The sequence below is a fragment of the Ranitomeya imitator genome, chromosome 1 (genome assembly GCF_032444005.1).
Source record: "Ranitomeya imitator isolate aRanImi1 chromosome 1, aRanImi1.pri, whole genome shotgun sequence".
Classification (NCBI taxonomy): Eukaryota; Metazoa; Chordata; class Amphibia; order Anura; family Dendrobatidae; genus Ranitomeya; species Ranitomeya imitator.
This window is the reverse complement of record NC_091282.1, coordinates 6913402-6929750: the sequence shown is the minus strand read 5'-3', so window position 1 is coordinate 6929750 and position 16349 is coordinate 6913402. Positions and strand designations below refer to the sequence as shown.

Below are 16349 nucleotides of genomic sequence, written 5' to 3'. Positions count from 1 at the left end.
AACGCTCACTCTAACTTCCTATCACTCTCCCTACGCTGAAAATATGCTCTCCCTATGCTGTTTCCGGCTGCAAGATGGCGCCAGCCAATCACAATAATGTCACACCAAAGATGGCGCCGACATTACTGTGATTGGCAAGCCAGCCCAATTTGCAAATAAAGAGCCAAGCATGCTGGGCGGGTCACTCGAATATACTGACGCAAATACCTAATTACTCACCAAGTAATGAATAGCCCGAATAGTATACTATTCATGCGAGTAACGAATAGTGCCGAATGTATTCGCTCATCACTAAGCTTAATAAATTCATCCATAAATTAACTATAAGTAGATATTTTCAAATTCAGAAAACAAAACAAATACCAAAAAAGAAGATGTCAGTATAATTGAAAATGACCCATATAAACATCAGGAAGTATAAACAGGATTACTTCTCTATCCTCTTTACCACAAAGGTCATCATCTTGGAAACTTTTATTCATTAGTGATGGAAGAGTTTGAAGATATTAACAAAAACCAGGGTAATTTCAGTAATTTGAAGGGAAATGAAAGAGAGGCACTCAAACGTCTACAAGCTAACAAAAAATTGTTATAAGACAAAGGGGGGTAGTGCTACGAAACGTGGACAATTACATTCGGGAAGACAAAAACTGATTATCAAATACCAATTAGTATAAAGTGATCCCCACTGTTCCCTCAAAAATTTTTGAAAAAGAAGAATCTCGTATACGAAAGACCCGATGATCAGAATGTGCCCCACCTCATGCGAATTCTTTTAAGTGTAAACACGGAGTGATTACCTGAACCACTGACGAAGAAATCCGTACTTTGCCCTCATTGCATTTAGCTGCTAGCGCTTTCAGTGAGTGATAGATCTATTGATGGCCATCCAGAATATATAATTCTTTTATCTTTAGCCCGGATCAGTGTAAATATATATAGCCTTGAAAGAACAATAGAAACACATGGTTCCTATACTTGTTTTGGCTGGTATTGGTTGGGAGGAGGGAATGGGTAGTGTAGGGTGACTGGAATTTGCAGCATAAAGCCATAAAACTTCTTTAGTGGGCTGCGACACATTGGTATCAAGTTGTGCAGAGTGTGCCTGCTATAAGACTTGGATTTTGTATCAGTGAATGCAGTGGGGGAGAAAAGGGGGTCGAATCTGCAGCGTGTGTCTGTGCCATGGTACATTCTAGAACTAAACTCATATTATGACATTTTGACATTATCGCAACAGTGGTCTACGAAGTTTAAATGATTTTTGTGCCACCTGAGTGTGGCTGAGTATGAAAGCAGGTAGAGGTGTTGCATGTGGTATAAGGGCTCCCAGCACAGGAGGTCTACACCGATCCCTCACCCACCTCGTCTTACCGTGATGTTCGTTGGAAAGCTGTAGATGCTGTCCCAGACCCCGATACCTCATGCCTGGCTGATTGCTGCAGTGCCATGCTACAATCTGTACTGTGGGAGAATTGAGGCCACTTTCCTGGTGTTCGCTCCTAATTTGATGTGTTTTGGCAGCTTTTGGGCCCGTTTGAAGGTGTTATGTATGCGTTTGTGTTTGCCTCCCATTGACTCCAATGATGTTTGGCTATGTTGGACAAATTGGCAAATATTGCAAAATCGGCCATCGTAATCCGAACCGAACATTGACATGTTTGCTCATCTCTAATCTTTAGCCCTCACAATTGTTCTTCTTTCCTCACCTTTCCCATTGTTTCAACATATCATGATCTGAGCCGCATAATGTGACCAGACGGATAATAGTCTGATTTCGTAATATTTTGTCAGGAGATGGTTGTGCTTGGGACGGATCGCATACTGATTACAGGGGTCCTGTCTGACACTGAGGGTGTCGGGGCCACAGAGAGAGTGATACATGCACAGTCTCCTCACAGACATGTTTAGTTTATAACAAGAGGGGAACAGTAATGGAGGCGAGTCCTCCCTACACATTAACGAGGATGTTTGCATTGAGGATCTGTTTCTCTGCTCTTCTGCATCCACGGTGCAGCTATGAATCGTCTGACAGATGCCCTTTATATGTGAGTAATGGCAGCTGTGGACACATCTGTACTTTGTGGTGGGTCTAGAGCTAAATACATGACACAATTCCTGGTAATCAGCCCACAATGATCTGTTTCCCCAGATAATTGGTCTAAGAAGACGGCCTTCCTGATCTGGACTTTGCTAACTACAAACCTCCTCCTACTGATAGTGGTTGTGAGACTGAAGGTGACCTACAGAGAAAGACACGATGAACACAGAGAAGGTGAGTACTGGTATTGCTGTACTGAAAGGCCGATGACTTCTAGTACTGCTTTACTGGAAAGCAGGTGAGTACTGGCACTGCTCTAATAGGATGCAGGTGAGTACTGGTACTGCTCTACTGGAAATCAGGAGAGTATTGGTGCTGGTCTACTAGAAGGCATGTGAGTACTGATCCTGCTCTAATAGGAGGCAGGTGAGTACTGATCCTGCTATAATAGGAGGCAGGTGAGTACTGGTCCTGCTCTATTGGAAATCAGGTAAGTACTGGTGCTGGTCTACTAGAAGGCATGTGAGTACTGATCCTGCTCTACTGGAAAGCAGGTGAGTACTGGCAATGCTCTAATGGAAGGAAGGTGAGTACTGATTCTGTTCTACCAGGAGGCAGGTAAGTACTGGTACTGCTCTACTGGAAGGCAGGTGAGTACTGGTACTGCTCTACTGGAAGGCAGGTGAATACTGGTACTGCTCTACTGGAAGGCAGGTGAGTACTAGTACTGCTCTACTGGAAGGCAGGTGAATACTGGTACTGCTCTACTGGAAGGCAGGTGAGTACTGGTACTGCTCTACTGGAAGGCAGGTGAATACTGGTACTGCTCTACTGGAAGGCAGGTGAGTACTGGTACTGCTCTACTGGAAGGCAGGTGAGTACTGGTACTGCTCTTCTGGAAGACAGGTAAGTACTGGTACTGCTCTACTGGAAGGCAGGTGAATACTGGTACTGCTCTACTGGAAGGCAGGTGAGTACTAGTACTGCTCTACTGGAAGGCAGGTGAATACTGGTACTGCTCTACTGGAAGGCAGGTGAGTACTGGTACTGCTCTACTGGAAGGCAGGTGAGTGCTGGTACTGATCTACTGGAAGGCAGGTGAGTACTGGTACTGCTCTACTGGAAGGCAGGTGAGTACTGGTACTGCTCTACTGGAAGGCAGGTGAGTGCTGGTACTGATCTACTGGAAGGCAGGTTAGTACTGGTACTGCTCTACTGGAAGGCAGGTGAATACTGGCACAGCTCTACTGGAAGGCAGGTGAGTACTGGTACTGCTCTACTGGAAGGCAGGTGAGTACTGGTACTGATCTACTTGTAGGCAGGTGAATACTGGTACTGCTCTACTGGAAGGCAGTTGAGTACTGGTACTGCTCTACTGGAAGGCAGGTGAGTACTGGTACTGCTCTACTGGAAGGCAGGTGAGTACTGGTACTGATCTACTTGCAGGCAGGTGAATACTGGTACTGCTCTACTGGAAGGCAGGTGAGTACTGGTACTGATCTACTTGTAGGCAGGTGAATACTGGTACTACTCTACTGGAAGGCAGGTGAGTTCTGGTACTGGTCTACTGGAAGGCAAGTGAGTACTGGTACTGCTCTACTGGAAGGCAGGTGAGTACTGGTACTGATCTACTGGAAGGCAGATGAATACTGGTACTGCTCTACTGGAAGGCAGGTGAGTACTGGTACTTGTCTACTGGAAGGCAGGTGAGTACTGGTACTGCTCAACTGGATGGCAGGTGAATACTGGTACTGCTCTACTGGAAGGCAGGTGAGTACTAGTACTGCTCTACTGGAAGGCAGGTGAGTACTGGTACTGCTCTACTGGTAGGCAGGTGAGTACTGGTACTGCTCAACTGGAAGGCAGGTGAGTACTGGTACTGCTCTACTGGAAGGCAGGTGAATACTGGTACACCTCTACTGGAAGGCAGGTGAGTACTGGTACTGCTCTACTGGAAGGCAGGTGAGTACTGGTACTGCTCTACTGGAAGGCAGGTGAGTACTAGTACTGCTCTACTGGAAGGCGGGTGAGTACTGGTACTGCTCTACTGGAAGGCAGGTGAATACTGGTACTTGTCTACTGGAAGGCAGGTGAGTACTGGTACTGCTCAACTGGAAGGCAGGTGAATACTGGTACTGCTCTACTGGAAGGCAGGTGAGTACTGGTACTGCTCTACTGGAAGGCAGGTGAGTACTGGTACTGCTCTACTGGAAGGCAGGTGAGTACTGGTACTGCTCTACTGGAAGGCAGGTGAGTACTGGTACACCTCTACTGGAAGGCAGGTGAGTACTGGTACTGCTCTACTGGAAGGCAGGTGAGTACTGGTACTGCTCTACTGGAAGGCAGGTGAGTACTAGTACTGCTCTACTGGAAGGCGGGTGAGTACTGGTACTGCTCTACTGGAAGGCGGGTGAGTACTGGTACTTGTCTACTGGAAGGCGGGTGAGTACTGGTACTGCTCAACTGGAAGGCAGGTGAATACTGGTACTGCTCTACTGGAAGGCAGGTGAGTACTGGTACTTGTCTACTGGAAGGCAGGTGAGTACTGGTACTGCTCAACTGGAAGGCAGGTGAATACTGGTACTGCTCTACTGGAAGGCAGGTGAGTACTAGTACTGCTCTACTGGAAGGCAGGTGAGTACTGGTACTGCTCTACTGGTAGGCAGGTGAGTACTGGTACTGCTCAACTGGAAGGCAGGTGAGTACTGGTACTGCTCTACTGGAAGGCAGGTGAATACTGGTACTGCTCTACTGGAAGGCAGGTGAGTACTGGTACTGCTCTACTGGAAGGCAGGTGAGTACTGGTACTGATCTACTTGTAGGCAGGTGAGTACTAGTACTGCTCTACTGGAAGGCGGGTGAGTACTGGTACTGCTCTACTGGAAGGCAGGTGAATACTGGTACACCTCTACTGGAAGGCAGGTGAGTACTGGTACTGCTCTACTGGAAGGCAGGTGAGTACTTGTACTGATCTACTTGTAGGCAGGTGAGTACTAGTACTGCTCTACTGGAAGGCAGGTGAGTACTGGTACTGCTCTACTGGAAGGCAGGTGAGTACTGGTACTGCTCTACTGGAAGGCAGGTGAGTACTGGTACTGCTCTACTGGAAGGCAGGTGAGTGCTGGTACTGATCTACTGGAAGGCAGGTGAGTACTGGTACTGCTCTACTGGAAGGCAGGTGAATACTGGTACTGCTCTACTGGAAGGCAGGTGAGTACTGGTACTGATCTACTTGTAGGCAGGTGAATACTGGTACTGCTCTACTGGAAGGCAGGTGAGTACTGGTACTGATCTACTTGTAGGCAGGTGAATACTGGTACTGCTCTACTGGAAGGCAGGTGAGTTCTGGTACTGGTCTACTGGAAGGCAAGTGAGTACTGGTACTGCTCTACTGGAAGGCAGGTGAGTACTGGTACTGATCTACTGGAAGGCAGGTGAATACTGGTACTGCTCTGCTGGAAGGCAGGTGAGTACTGGTACTTGTCTACTGGAAGGCAGGTGAGTACTGGTACTGCTCAACTGGAAGGCAGGTGAATACTGGTACTGCTCTACTGGAAGGCAGGTGAGTACTAGTACTGCTCTACTGGAAGGCAGGTGAGTACTGGTACTGATCTACTGGAAGGCGGGTGAGTACTGGTACTGCTCAACTGGAAGGCAGGTGAGTACTGGTACTGCTCAACTGGAAGGCAGGTGAATACTGGTACTGCTCTACTGGAAGGCAGGTGAGTACTGGTACTGCTCTACTGGAAGGCAGGTGAGTACTGGTACTGCTCTACTGGTAGGCAGGTGAGTACTGGTACTGCTCAACTGGAAGGCAGGTGAGTACTGGTACTGCTCTACTGGAAGGCGGGTGAATACTGGTACACCTCTACTGGAAGGCAGGTGAGTACTGGTACTGCTCTACTGGAAGGCAGGTGAGTACTGGAACTGATCTACTTGTAGGCAGGTGAGTACTAGTACTGCTCTACTGGAAGGCGGGTGAGTACTGGTACTGCTCTACTGGAAGGCAGGTGAATACTGGTACACCTCTACTGGAAGGCAGGTGAGTACTGGTACTGCTCTACTGGAAGGCAGGTGAGTACTGGTACTGATCTACTTGTAGGCAGGTGAGTACTAGTACTGCTCTACTGGAAGGCGGGTGAGTACTGGTACTGCTCTACTGGAAGGCAGGTGAATACTGGTACACCTCTACTGGAAGGCAGGTGAGTACTGGTACTGCTCTACTGGAAGGCAGGTGAGTACTGGTACTGATCTACTTGTAGGCAGGTGAGTACTAGTACTGCTCTACTGGAAGGCAGGTGAGTACTGGTACTGCTCTACTGGAAGGCAGGTGAGTACTGGTACTGCTCTACTGGAAGGCAGGTAAGTACTGGTACTGCTCTTCTGGAAGACAGGTAAGTACTGGTACTGCTCTACTGGAAGGCATGTAAATACTGGTACTGCTCTACTGGAAGGCAGGTGAGTACTAGTACTGCTCTACTGGAAGGCAGGTGAGTACTGGTACTGCTCTACTGGAAGTCAGGTGAGTACTGGTACTGATCTACTGGAAGGCAGGTGAGTACTGGTACTGCTCTACTGGAAGGCAGGTGAGTACTGGTACTGCTCTACTGGAAGGCAGGTGAGTACTGGTACTGCTCTACTGGAAGGCAGGTGAATACTGGTACTGCTCTACTGGAAGGCAGGTGAGTACTGGTACTGCTCTACTGGAAGGCAGGTGAATACTGGTACTGCTCTACTGGAAGGCAGGTGAGTACTGGTACTGCTCTACTGGAAGGCAGGTGAGTACTGGTACTGCTCTACTGGAAGGCGGGTGAATACTGGTACACCTCTACTGGAAGGCAGGTGAGTACTGGTACTGCTCTACTGGAAGGCAGGTGAGTACTGGTACTGATCTACTTGTAGGCAGGTGAGTACTAGTACTGCTCTACTGGAAGGCGGGTGAGTACTGGTACTGCTCTACTGGAAGGCAGGTGAGTACTGGTACTGATCTACTTGTAGGCAGGTGAGTACTGGTACTGCTCTACTGGAAGGCGGGTGAGTACTGGTACTGCTCTACTGGAAGGCAGGTGAGTACTGGTACTGATCTACTTGTAGGCAGGTGAGTACTGGTACTGCTCTACTGGAAGGCGGGTGAGTACTGGTACTGCTCTACTGGAAGGCAGGTGAATACTGGTACACCTCTACTGGAAGGCAGGTGAGTACTGGTACTGCTCTACTGGAAGGCAGGTGAGTACTGGTACTGATCTACTTGTAGGCAGGTGAGTACTAGTACTGCTCTACTGGAAGGCGGGTGAGTACTGGTACTGCTCTACTGGAAGGCAGGTGAATACTGGTACACCTCTACTGGAAGGCAGGTGAGTACTGGTACTGATCTACTTGTAGGCAGATGAGTACTGGTACTGCTCTACTGGAAGGCAGGTGAGTACTGGTACTGCTCTACTGGAAGGCAGGTGAGTACTGGTACTGATCTACTTGTAGGCAGGTGAGTACTGGTACTGCTCTACTGGAAGGCAGGTGAGTACTGGTACTGCTCTACTGGAAGGCAGGTGAGTACTGGTACTGCTCTACTGGAAGGCAGGTGAGTACTGGTACTGCTCTACTGGAAGGCGTGAGTACTGGTACTGCTCTACTGGAAGGCAGGTGAGTACTGGTACTGCTGTATGGTAAAGACGATAAGTATTTGAACTGTTCTACCAGGATGTGAATGAGTACTGGAGCTCCTTTAAGTGGAAGTGTGATTGCTGGCACTGATCTATTTAAGTAGTTGGAACATTTCTTTCCTTGGAAGTTAGTTATTAGTGTTTCTGCTCCATTGTTTGTTTTTCGTGTTTTCAGGTTACTGGAAAAGTTTGTTCGTTCTCGTCTTCTCTCAGGAATCTCTTCATTGATTTGCAGAGTCTGATGTTTTTGCCTCTTGATTTTTTGCTTTGCAGAACATTTCACAAATCGGAGTCTTCTTGGTGAGCAGTTAGGTGAGTGTTCATGTGACCGTCCCGCAGAGCGAGATCGGCTCCTCAGGGGAGGAGCCTTGTGCCATGCTCCTCCTTATTGTATGAGCTCTGGGTTCAGCTTGCGTTGGCAGCATGATGGCCATATTTTGGTTTCTGGAATTAATCACTGGCACTACCTTCTTGACAGCCATGTGCGTATTTCCAGAGGTGTCCTGTGATCTCGGCACTTATTGTGTAGGGGGGGCTCTGTAAGGGTCAGAAGATTCTTCAGGTTTCAGCTGTCAGGAATTTCTCTGATCTCAGTAGCTCTATTTCTACCATTACTTCATCAGTCCCTACGCCCCGCTGTGCTGCTCTTTCTTGGGTCGTCCGGTCACTGGCATCTCTATTTCTTGCAGACTCTTATCAGCTGAATGTGACCACAGGTAAAGAGCGGCTTCGCCCCCTGCTCGGATGCTGAGACCTCATACTTCTTACACATTGCTGGTGTATCTTCGTGATGTTCTCTCCTGTGACCGGCTCTCTCCATTGGTCTCTTCTCTCTTTAATGTCTCTGTCCACGCTTTTCTTTTCTCAACTTTCTCTGTTCTCACTCCTTTATTCTCCTCTTTGCTCTCCATTTGCTTCTTTATTCGTTATTTATTCGTTATTCCCTTCTTGTCTCTCTTTTTGCTTGCTCTTTTCTTCCTCCCTTCTCTCCTTTCCCTTCTACCTTTCACCTCTCGGTTCTCCTTTCTCTTCTCCTCATTTCTTTCAACTCTCTTTTCTTCCCTCTAGTCTTTCCATCTCCTTCATTTTGATTTTTCTGTATTTTTCTCATCTCTATGTTCTTTGTCTGCAGTTCTCCTCTTTGTTCTCTGTTTTACTCTCTGCATTATCTCTGCTTTGATCTGTCTCTATTCGTTTTTGTCTCTGTTTTTTTTTTCTCTGTTCTTATCTTTTCTCTTTTCTTTGCTCTGTTTTCCTATTTGCTCTCTATTCTCTTCTCTTTCCTTTTGGTCTATCTTTCTTTTCCTCTCTATGCTCTTTTATCTGTATTCTCTTTTTCCTCCTTTCTTCTCTGCTCTCTTGTTTTCTTTCCTATCTCTTGTCTTCTTTCTACTTTGCTCTCCTTTATTCCAGTTATCTTCTCTCTTCTCTTTTCTCTTTGTATTCTCATTTCCTCTCTGTTATTTTCTCCTTTCTTCTCTCTTGGTCTCTTTCACTCTCTATTCTCCTCCTTGCATGCTTTTTGTAGTTTCCTGTGTTTCTCTTTTCTTTTTCTTCTTTCCTTTCTTCCTCTGCTCTCCTGTTATCATTCTCTTTCCTTTCTGTTCCCTTCTTTCCATTCTTTTCACCTTTCATCTTCCTTTGCTTCTGTCTTCTCTGCCCTCTCTCTGCTCACCTCTGTACTCTCTACTTTGATCTCTATTCTCTCTATTCCCAGATTACCTTTCTGTTTTCTTTTTTCTTTGCTGTTTCTCTATTCTGTTCACTCTGTTTTTCTGCTTGCTCTCTGTTCTCTCTCTATTTTCCTCTCTGTTTTCTTTCTATTCATTTTTTGTCTCTTGTCTTCTTTCCTTTCTATTTTCCTCTTTACTTGTTTCTCTCCTATTTCTTCTCAGCTCTCTCTTTTCTCTCTTCTCTCTTTTCTTGTATCTGTGTTCGTGTTCTAATCTCTTTTCCTCTCTTTTCTCTTGTCTTCTTTCCTCTGTTTGTTTTCAAAATTATTCTCCTTTTCTTTCATTTCTTCCCTCTTTGTTTTTCTCTATATATTTTTTCCATCTTTGTTTGTCTCTTTACATTCTCTATTCTCTTCTTGCCTCGCTTTATTCTCTTCTCTTCTCTCTGTTTTCCTTGTTCGATCATCTCTGTTCTTTCTTCTCTTCTCTGTTCACTTTCTTCTTTTCTCTCTGTTTTCCTCATCTGCTCATCTCTGTTATCTTTCTTCTCTGTTTTTCTCATCCTCTCATCTCTGTTCGCTTTCTTCTCTATTTTTCTCTTCCTCTCATCTCTGTTCGCTTTCTTCTCTTCCCTCTGTTTTCCTTGTCAACTCATTTCTGTTCTTTCTATTCTTTGTTTTCCTCGTACTCTCATCTCTGTTCTTTCTTCTCTGTTTTTCTCGTCCACTCATCTCTGTTCTTTCTTCTCTTCCCTCTGTTTTCCTCATTCGCTCATCTCTGTTCTTTCTATTCTTCATTGTTTTCCTCGTCTGCTCATCTCTGTTCTCTTTCTTCTCTTCCCTCTGTTTTCCTCATCCACTCATCTCTGTTCTCTTTCTTCTCTTCACTCTGTTTTTCACATCTGCTCATCTCTCTTCTGTTTCTATTCTGTATTCCTTGTCCGCTCAGCTCTGTTCTCTTTCTTCTCTTCCCTCTGGTTTCCTCGTTCGGTCATCTCTGTTCTTTTCATTCTTCTTTGTTTTCCTCGTCCGCTCATCTCTGTTCTCTTTCTATTCTTCTTTGTTTTCCTCGTCCACTCATCTCTGTTCTCTTTCTTCTCTTCCCTCTGTTTTCCACATCCGCTCATCTCTCTTCTCTTTCTATTCTGTTTTCCTTGTCTGCTCATCTCTGTTCTCTTTCTTCTCTTCCCTCTGTTTTCCTCGTCCACTCATCTCTGTTCTCTTTCTTCTCTTCCCTCTGTTTTCCTCGTCCACTCATCTCTGTTCTCTTTCTTCTCTTCCCTCTGTTTTCCTTGTCTGCTCATCTCTGTTCTCTTTCTTCTCTTCCCTCTGTTTTCCTCATTCGGTCATCTCTGTTCTTTCTATTCTTCTTTGTTTTCCTCGTCCACTCATCTGTGTTCTCTTTCTTCTCTTCCCTCTGTTTTCCTCGTCCACTCATTTCTGTTCTTTCTTCTCTTCCCCCTGGTTTCCTCATTCGCTCATCTCTGTTCTTTCTAGTCTTCTTTGTTTTCCTCGTCCACTCATCTCTTTTCTCTTTCTTCTCTTCCCTCTGATTTCCTCATCCACTCATCTCAGTTCTTTCTTCTCTTCCCTCTGTTTTCCTCTTCCGCTCTTCTTTGTTCTCTTTCTTCTCTTCCCTCTGTTTTCCTCGTCTGCTCATCTCTGTTCTCTTTCTATTCTTCTTTGTTTTCCTCGTCCACTCATCTCTGTTCTCTTTCTTCTCTCTGTTTTCCTCGTCCTCACATCTCTGTTCTTTCTTCTCTTCTCTCTTCCGCTCCTCTTTTTTCTCTTTCTTCTCTTCCCTCTGTTTTCCTCGTTCACTGATCTCTGTTCTTTCTTCTCTTCTCTCTGTTTTTCTCGTCCACTCATCTCTGTTCTTTCTTCTCTTCTCTCTGTTTTCCTCATCCGCTCATCTATATTCTCTTTCTTCCCTTCTCTCTGGTTTCCTCTTCCACTCATCTGTGTTCTCTTTCTTCTCTTCCCTCTGTTTTCCTCGTCCACTCATCTCTGTTCTTTCTTCTCTTTTCTCTGTTTTCCTCATCTGCTCATCTATATTCTCTTTCTTCCCTTCTCTCTGGTTTCCTCTTCCACTCATCTGTGTTCTCTTTCTTCTCTTCCCCCTGTTTTCCTCGTCCACTCATCTCTGTTCTTTCTTCTCTTCTCTCTGTTTTCCTTGTCCACTGATCTCTGTTCTTTCTTCTCTTCCCTCTGTTTTCCTCGTCCATTCATCTCTGTTCTTTCTTCTCTTCTCTCTGTTTTCCTTGTCCACTGATCTCTGTTCTTTTTTCTCTTCCCTCTGTTTTCCTCATCCACTCATCTCTGTTCTTTCTTCTCTTCTCTCTGTTTTCCTCGTCCACTCATCTCTCTTCTCTTTCTTCTCTTCCCTCTATTTTCCTCATCCACTCATCTATATTCTCTTTCTTCTCTTCCCTCTGTTTTCCTCGTCCACTGATCTCTGTTCTTTCTTCTCTTCTCTCTGTTTTCCTCATCCGCCCATCTATATTCTCTTTCTTCCCTTCTCTCTGGTTTCCTCTTCCACTCATCTGTGTTCTCTTTCTTCTCTTCCCTCTGTTTTCCTCGTCCACTCATCTCTGTTCTTTCTTCTCTTCTCTCTGTTTTCCTTGTCCACTGATCTCTGTTCTTTCTTCTCTTCCCTCTGTTTTCCTCGTCCATTCATCTCTGTTCTTTCTTCTCTTCACTCTGTTTTCTTTGTCCACTGATCTCTGTTCTTTTTTCTCTTCCCTCTGTTTTCCTCGTCCACTCATCTCTGTTCTTTCTTCTCTTTTCTCTGTTTTCCTCATCTGCTCATCTATATTCTCTTTCTTCCCTTCTCTCTGGTTTCCTCTTCCACTCATCTGTGTTCTCTTTCTTCTCTTCCCCCTGTTTTCCTCGTCCACTCATCTCTGTTCTTTCTTCTCTTCTCTCTGTTTTCCTTGTCCACTGATCTCTGTTCTTTCTTCTCTTCCCTCTGTTTTCCTCGTCCATTCATCTCTGTTCTTTCTTCTCTTCTCTCTGTTTTCCTTGTCCACTCATCTCTGTTCTTTCTTCCCTTCTCTCTGGTTTCCTCTTCCACTCATCTCTGTTCTTTTTTCTCTTCCCTCTGTTTTCCTCATCCACTCATCTCTGTTCTTTCTTCTCTTTTCTCTGTTTTCCTCGTCCACTCATCTCTCTTCTCTTTCTTCTCTTCCCTCTATTTTCCTCATCCACTCATCTATATTCTCTTTCTTCTCTTCCCTCTGTTTTCCTCGTCCACTAATCTCTGTTCTTTCTTCTCTTCTCTCTGTTTTCCTCATCCGCCCATCTATATTCTCTTTCTTCCCTTCTCTCTGGTTTCCTCTTCCACTCATCTGTGTTCTCTTTCTTCTCTTCCCTCTGTTTTCCTCGTCCACTCATCTCTGTTCTTTCTTCTCTTCTCTCTGTTTTCCTTGTCCACTGATCTCTGTTCTTTCTTCTCTTCCCTCTGTTTTCCTCGTCCACTCAACTCTGTTCTTTCTTCTCTTTTCTCTGTTTTCCTCGTCCGCTCTTCTCTGTTCTCTTTCTTCTCTTCTCTCTGTTTTCCTCGTCCACTCATCTCTCTTCTCTTTCTTCTCTTCTCTCTGTTTTCCTCGTCCACTCATCTCTCTTCTCTTTCTTCTCTTTTCTCTGTTTTCCTCGTCCACTCATCTCTCTTGTCTTTCTTCTCTTTTCTCTGTTTTCCTCATCCACTCATCTCTCTTCTCTTTCTTCTCTTCTCTCTGTCTTCCTCGTCGGCTCATCTATATTCTCTTTCTTCTCTTCTCTCTGTTGTCCTCGTCCGCTCTTCTCTGTTCTCTTTCTTCTCTTCTCTCTTTTTTCCTCGTCCGCTCATCTCTGTTCTCTTTCTTCTCTTCTCTCTTTTTTCCTCGTCCGCTCATCTCTGTTCTCTTTCTTCTCTTCTCTCTGTTTTCCTCGTCCGCTCATCTATATTCTCTTTCTTCTCTTCTCTCTGTTTTCCTCATCTGCTCATCTCTGTTCTCTTCCTTCTCTACCCTCTGTTTTCCTCGTCCACTCATCTTTGTTCTTTCTTCTCTTCTCTCTGTTTTCCTCGTCCACTCATCTCTCTTCTCTTTCTTCTCTCTGTTTTCCTCGTCCTCACATCTCTGTTCTTTCTTCTCTTCTCTCTTCCGCTCCTCTTTTTTCTCTTTCTTCTCTTCCCTCTGTTTTCCTCGTTCACTGATCTCTGTTCTTTCTTCTCTTCTCTCTGTTTTTCTCGTCCACTCATCTCTGTTCTTTCTTCTCTTCTCTCTGTTTTCCTCATCCGCTCATCTATATTCTCTTTCTTCCCTTCTCTCTGGTTTCCTCTTCCACTCATCTGTGTTCTCTTTCTTCTCTTCCCTCTGTTTTCCTCGTCCACTCATCTCTGTTCTTTCTTCTCTTTTCTCTGTTTTCCTCATCTGCTCATCTATATTCTCTTTCTTCCCTTCTCTCTGGTTTCCTCTTCCACTCATCTGTGTTCTCTTTCTTCTCTTCCCCCTGTTTTCCTCGTCCACTCATCTCTGTTCTTTCTTCTCTTCTCTCTGTTTTCCTTGTCCACTGATCTCTGTTCTTTCTTCTCTTCCCTCTGTTTTCCTCGTCCATTCATCTCTGTTCTTTCTTCTGTTCACTCTGTTTTCCTTGTCCACTGATCTCTGTTCTTTTTTCTCTTCCCTCTGTTTTCCTCATCCACTCATCTCTGTTCTTTCTTCTCTTCTCTCTGTTTTCCTCGTCCACTCATCTCTCTTCTCTTTCTTCTCTTCCCTCTATTTTCCTCATCCACTCATCTATATTCTCTTTCTTCTCTTCCCTCTGTTTTCCTCGTCCACTGATCTCTGTTCTTTCTTCTCTTCTCTCTGTTTTCCTCATCCGCCCATCTATATTCTCTTTCTTCCCTTCTCTCTGGTTTCCTCTTCCACTCATCTGTGTTCTCTTTCTTCTCTTCCCTCTGTTTTCCTCGTCCACTCATCTCTGTTCTTTCTTCTCTTCTCTCTGTTTTCCTTGTCCACTGATCTCTGTTCTTTCTTCTCTTCCCTCTGTTTTCCTCGTCCATTCATCTCTGTTCTTTCTTCTCTTCACTCTGTTTTCTTTGTCCACTGATCTCTGTTCTTTTTTCTCTTCCCTCTGTTTTCCTCGTCCACTCATCTCTGTTCTTTCTTCTCTTTTCTCTGTTTTCCTCATCTGCTCATCTATATTCTCTTTCTTCCCTTCTCTCTGGTTTCCTCTTCCACTCATCTGTGTTCTCTTTCTTCTCTTCCCCCTGTTTTCCTCGTCCACTCATCTCTGTTCTTTCTTCTCTTCTCTCTGTTTTCCTTGTCCACTGATCTCTGTTCTTTCTTCTCTTCCCTCTGTTTTCCTCGTCCATTCATCTCTGTTCTTTCTTCTCTTCACTCTGTTTTCCTTGTCCACTGATCTCTGTTCTTTTTTCTCTTCCCTCTGTTTTCCTCATCCACTCATCTCTGTTCTTTCTTCTCTTTTCTCTGTTTTCCTCGTCCACTCATCTCTCTTCTCTTTCTTCTCTTCCCTCTATTTTCCTCATCCACTCATCTATATTCTCTTTCTTCTCTTCCCTCTGTTTTCCTCGTCCACTAATCTCTGTTCTTTCTTCTCTTCTCTCTGTTTTCCTCATCCGCCCATCTATATTCTCTTTCTTCCCTTCTCTCTGGTTTCCTCTTCCACTCATCTGTGTTCTCTTTCTTCTCTTCCCTCTGTTTTCCTCGTCCACTCATCTCTGTTCTTTCTTCTCTTCTCTCTGTTTTCCTTGTCCACTGATCTCTGTTCTTTCTTCTCTTCCCTCTGTTTTCCTCGTCCACTCAACTCTGTTCTTTCTTCTCTTTTCTCTGTTTTCCTCGTCCGCTCTTCTCTGTTCTCTTTCTTCTCTTCTCTCTGTTTTCCTCGTCCACTCATCTCTCTTCTCTTTCTTCTCTTCTCTCTGTTTTCCTCGTCCACTCATCTCTCTTCTCTTTCTTCTCTTTTCTCTGTTTTCCTCGTCCACTCATCTCTCTTCTCTTTCTTCTCTTTTCTCTGTTTTCCTCATCCACTCATCTCTCTTCTCTTTCTTCTCTTCTCTCTGTCTTCCTCGTCGGCTCATCTATATTCTCTTTCTTCTCTTCTCTCTGTTGTCCTCGTCCGCTCTTCTCTGTTCTCTTTCTTCTCTTCTCTCTTTTTTCCTCGTCCGCTCATCTCTGTTCTCTTTCTTCTCTTCTCTCTTTTTTCCTCGTCCGCTCATCTCTGTTCTCTTTCTTCTCTTCTCTCTTTTTTCCTCGTCCGCTCATCTCTGTTCTCTTTCTTCTCTTCTCTCTGTTTTCCTCGTCCGCTCATCTATATTCTCTTTCTTCTCTTCTCTCTGTTTTCCTCATCTGCTCATCTCTGTTCTCTTCCTTCTCTTCCCTCTGTTTTCCTCGTCCACTCATCTTTGTTCTTTCTTCTCTTCTCTCTGTTTTCCTCGTCCACTCATCTCTCTTCTCTTTCTTCTCTTTTCTCTGTTTTCCTCGTCCTCACATCTCTGTTCTTTCTTCTCTTCTCTCTTTTCCTCTTCCGCTCCTCTTTGTTCTCTTTCTTCTCTTCCCTCTGTTTTCTTCGTTCACTGATCTCTGTTCTTTCTTCTCTTCTCTCTGTTTTTCTCGTCCACTCATCTCTGTTCTTTCTTCTCTTCTCTCTGTTTTCCTCATCCACTCATCTCTCTTCTCTTCTCTGTTTTCCTCATCCGCTCATCTATATTCTCTTTCTTCCCTTCTCTCTGGTTTCCTCTTCCACTCATCTGTGTTCTCTTTCTTCTCTTCCCTCTGTTTTCCTCGTGCACTCATCTCTGTTCTTTCTTCTCTTCTCTCTGTTTTCCTTGTCCACTCATCTATCTTCTCTTTCTTCTCTTGTCTGTTTTCCTCGTCCACTGATCTCTGTTCTTTCTTCTCTTCTCTCTGTTTTCCTCATCCGCTCATCTATATTCTCTTTCTTCCCTTCTCTCTGGTTTCCTCTTCCACTCATC

General features: G+C 45.0%; 2 protein-coding genes across 2 annotated transcripts in view; one reads left to right on the top strand and one right to left on the bottom strand.

Moving 5' to 3' along the window:
* LOC138658121 (B-cell differentiation antigen CD72-like) overlaps positions 1-858 on the bottom strand; it is a 79127-nt gene extending 78269 nt beyond the window's left edge. Inside the window, exon 1 of the mRNA XM_069745665.1 lies at positions 801-858. The gene's annotated coding sequence lies outside the window, so the exon portion shown is untranslated. The remainder of the gene's footprint in view (positions 1-800) is intronic.
* The window catches only part of LOC138658132 (C-type lectin domain family 2 member B-like), a 70170-nt gene that overhangs the window by 16371 nt on the left and 37450 nt on the right, over positions 1-16349 (top strand). Inside the window, exons 2-4 of the mRNA XM_069745674.1 lie at positions 2153-2275; positions 7975-8013; positions 8391-8417. Coding sequence (XP_069601775.1) covers positions 2153-2275; positions 7975-8013; positions 8391-8417 — 189 coding nt within the window. The remainder of the gene's footprint in view (positions 1-2152; positions 2276-7974; positions 8014-8390; positions 8418-16349) is intronic.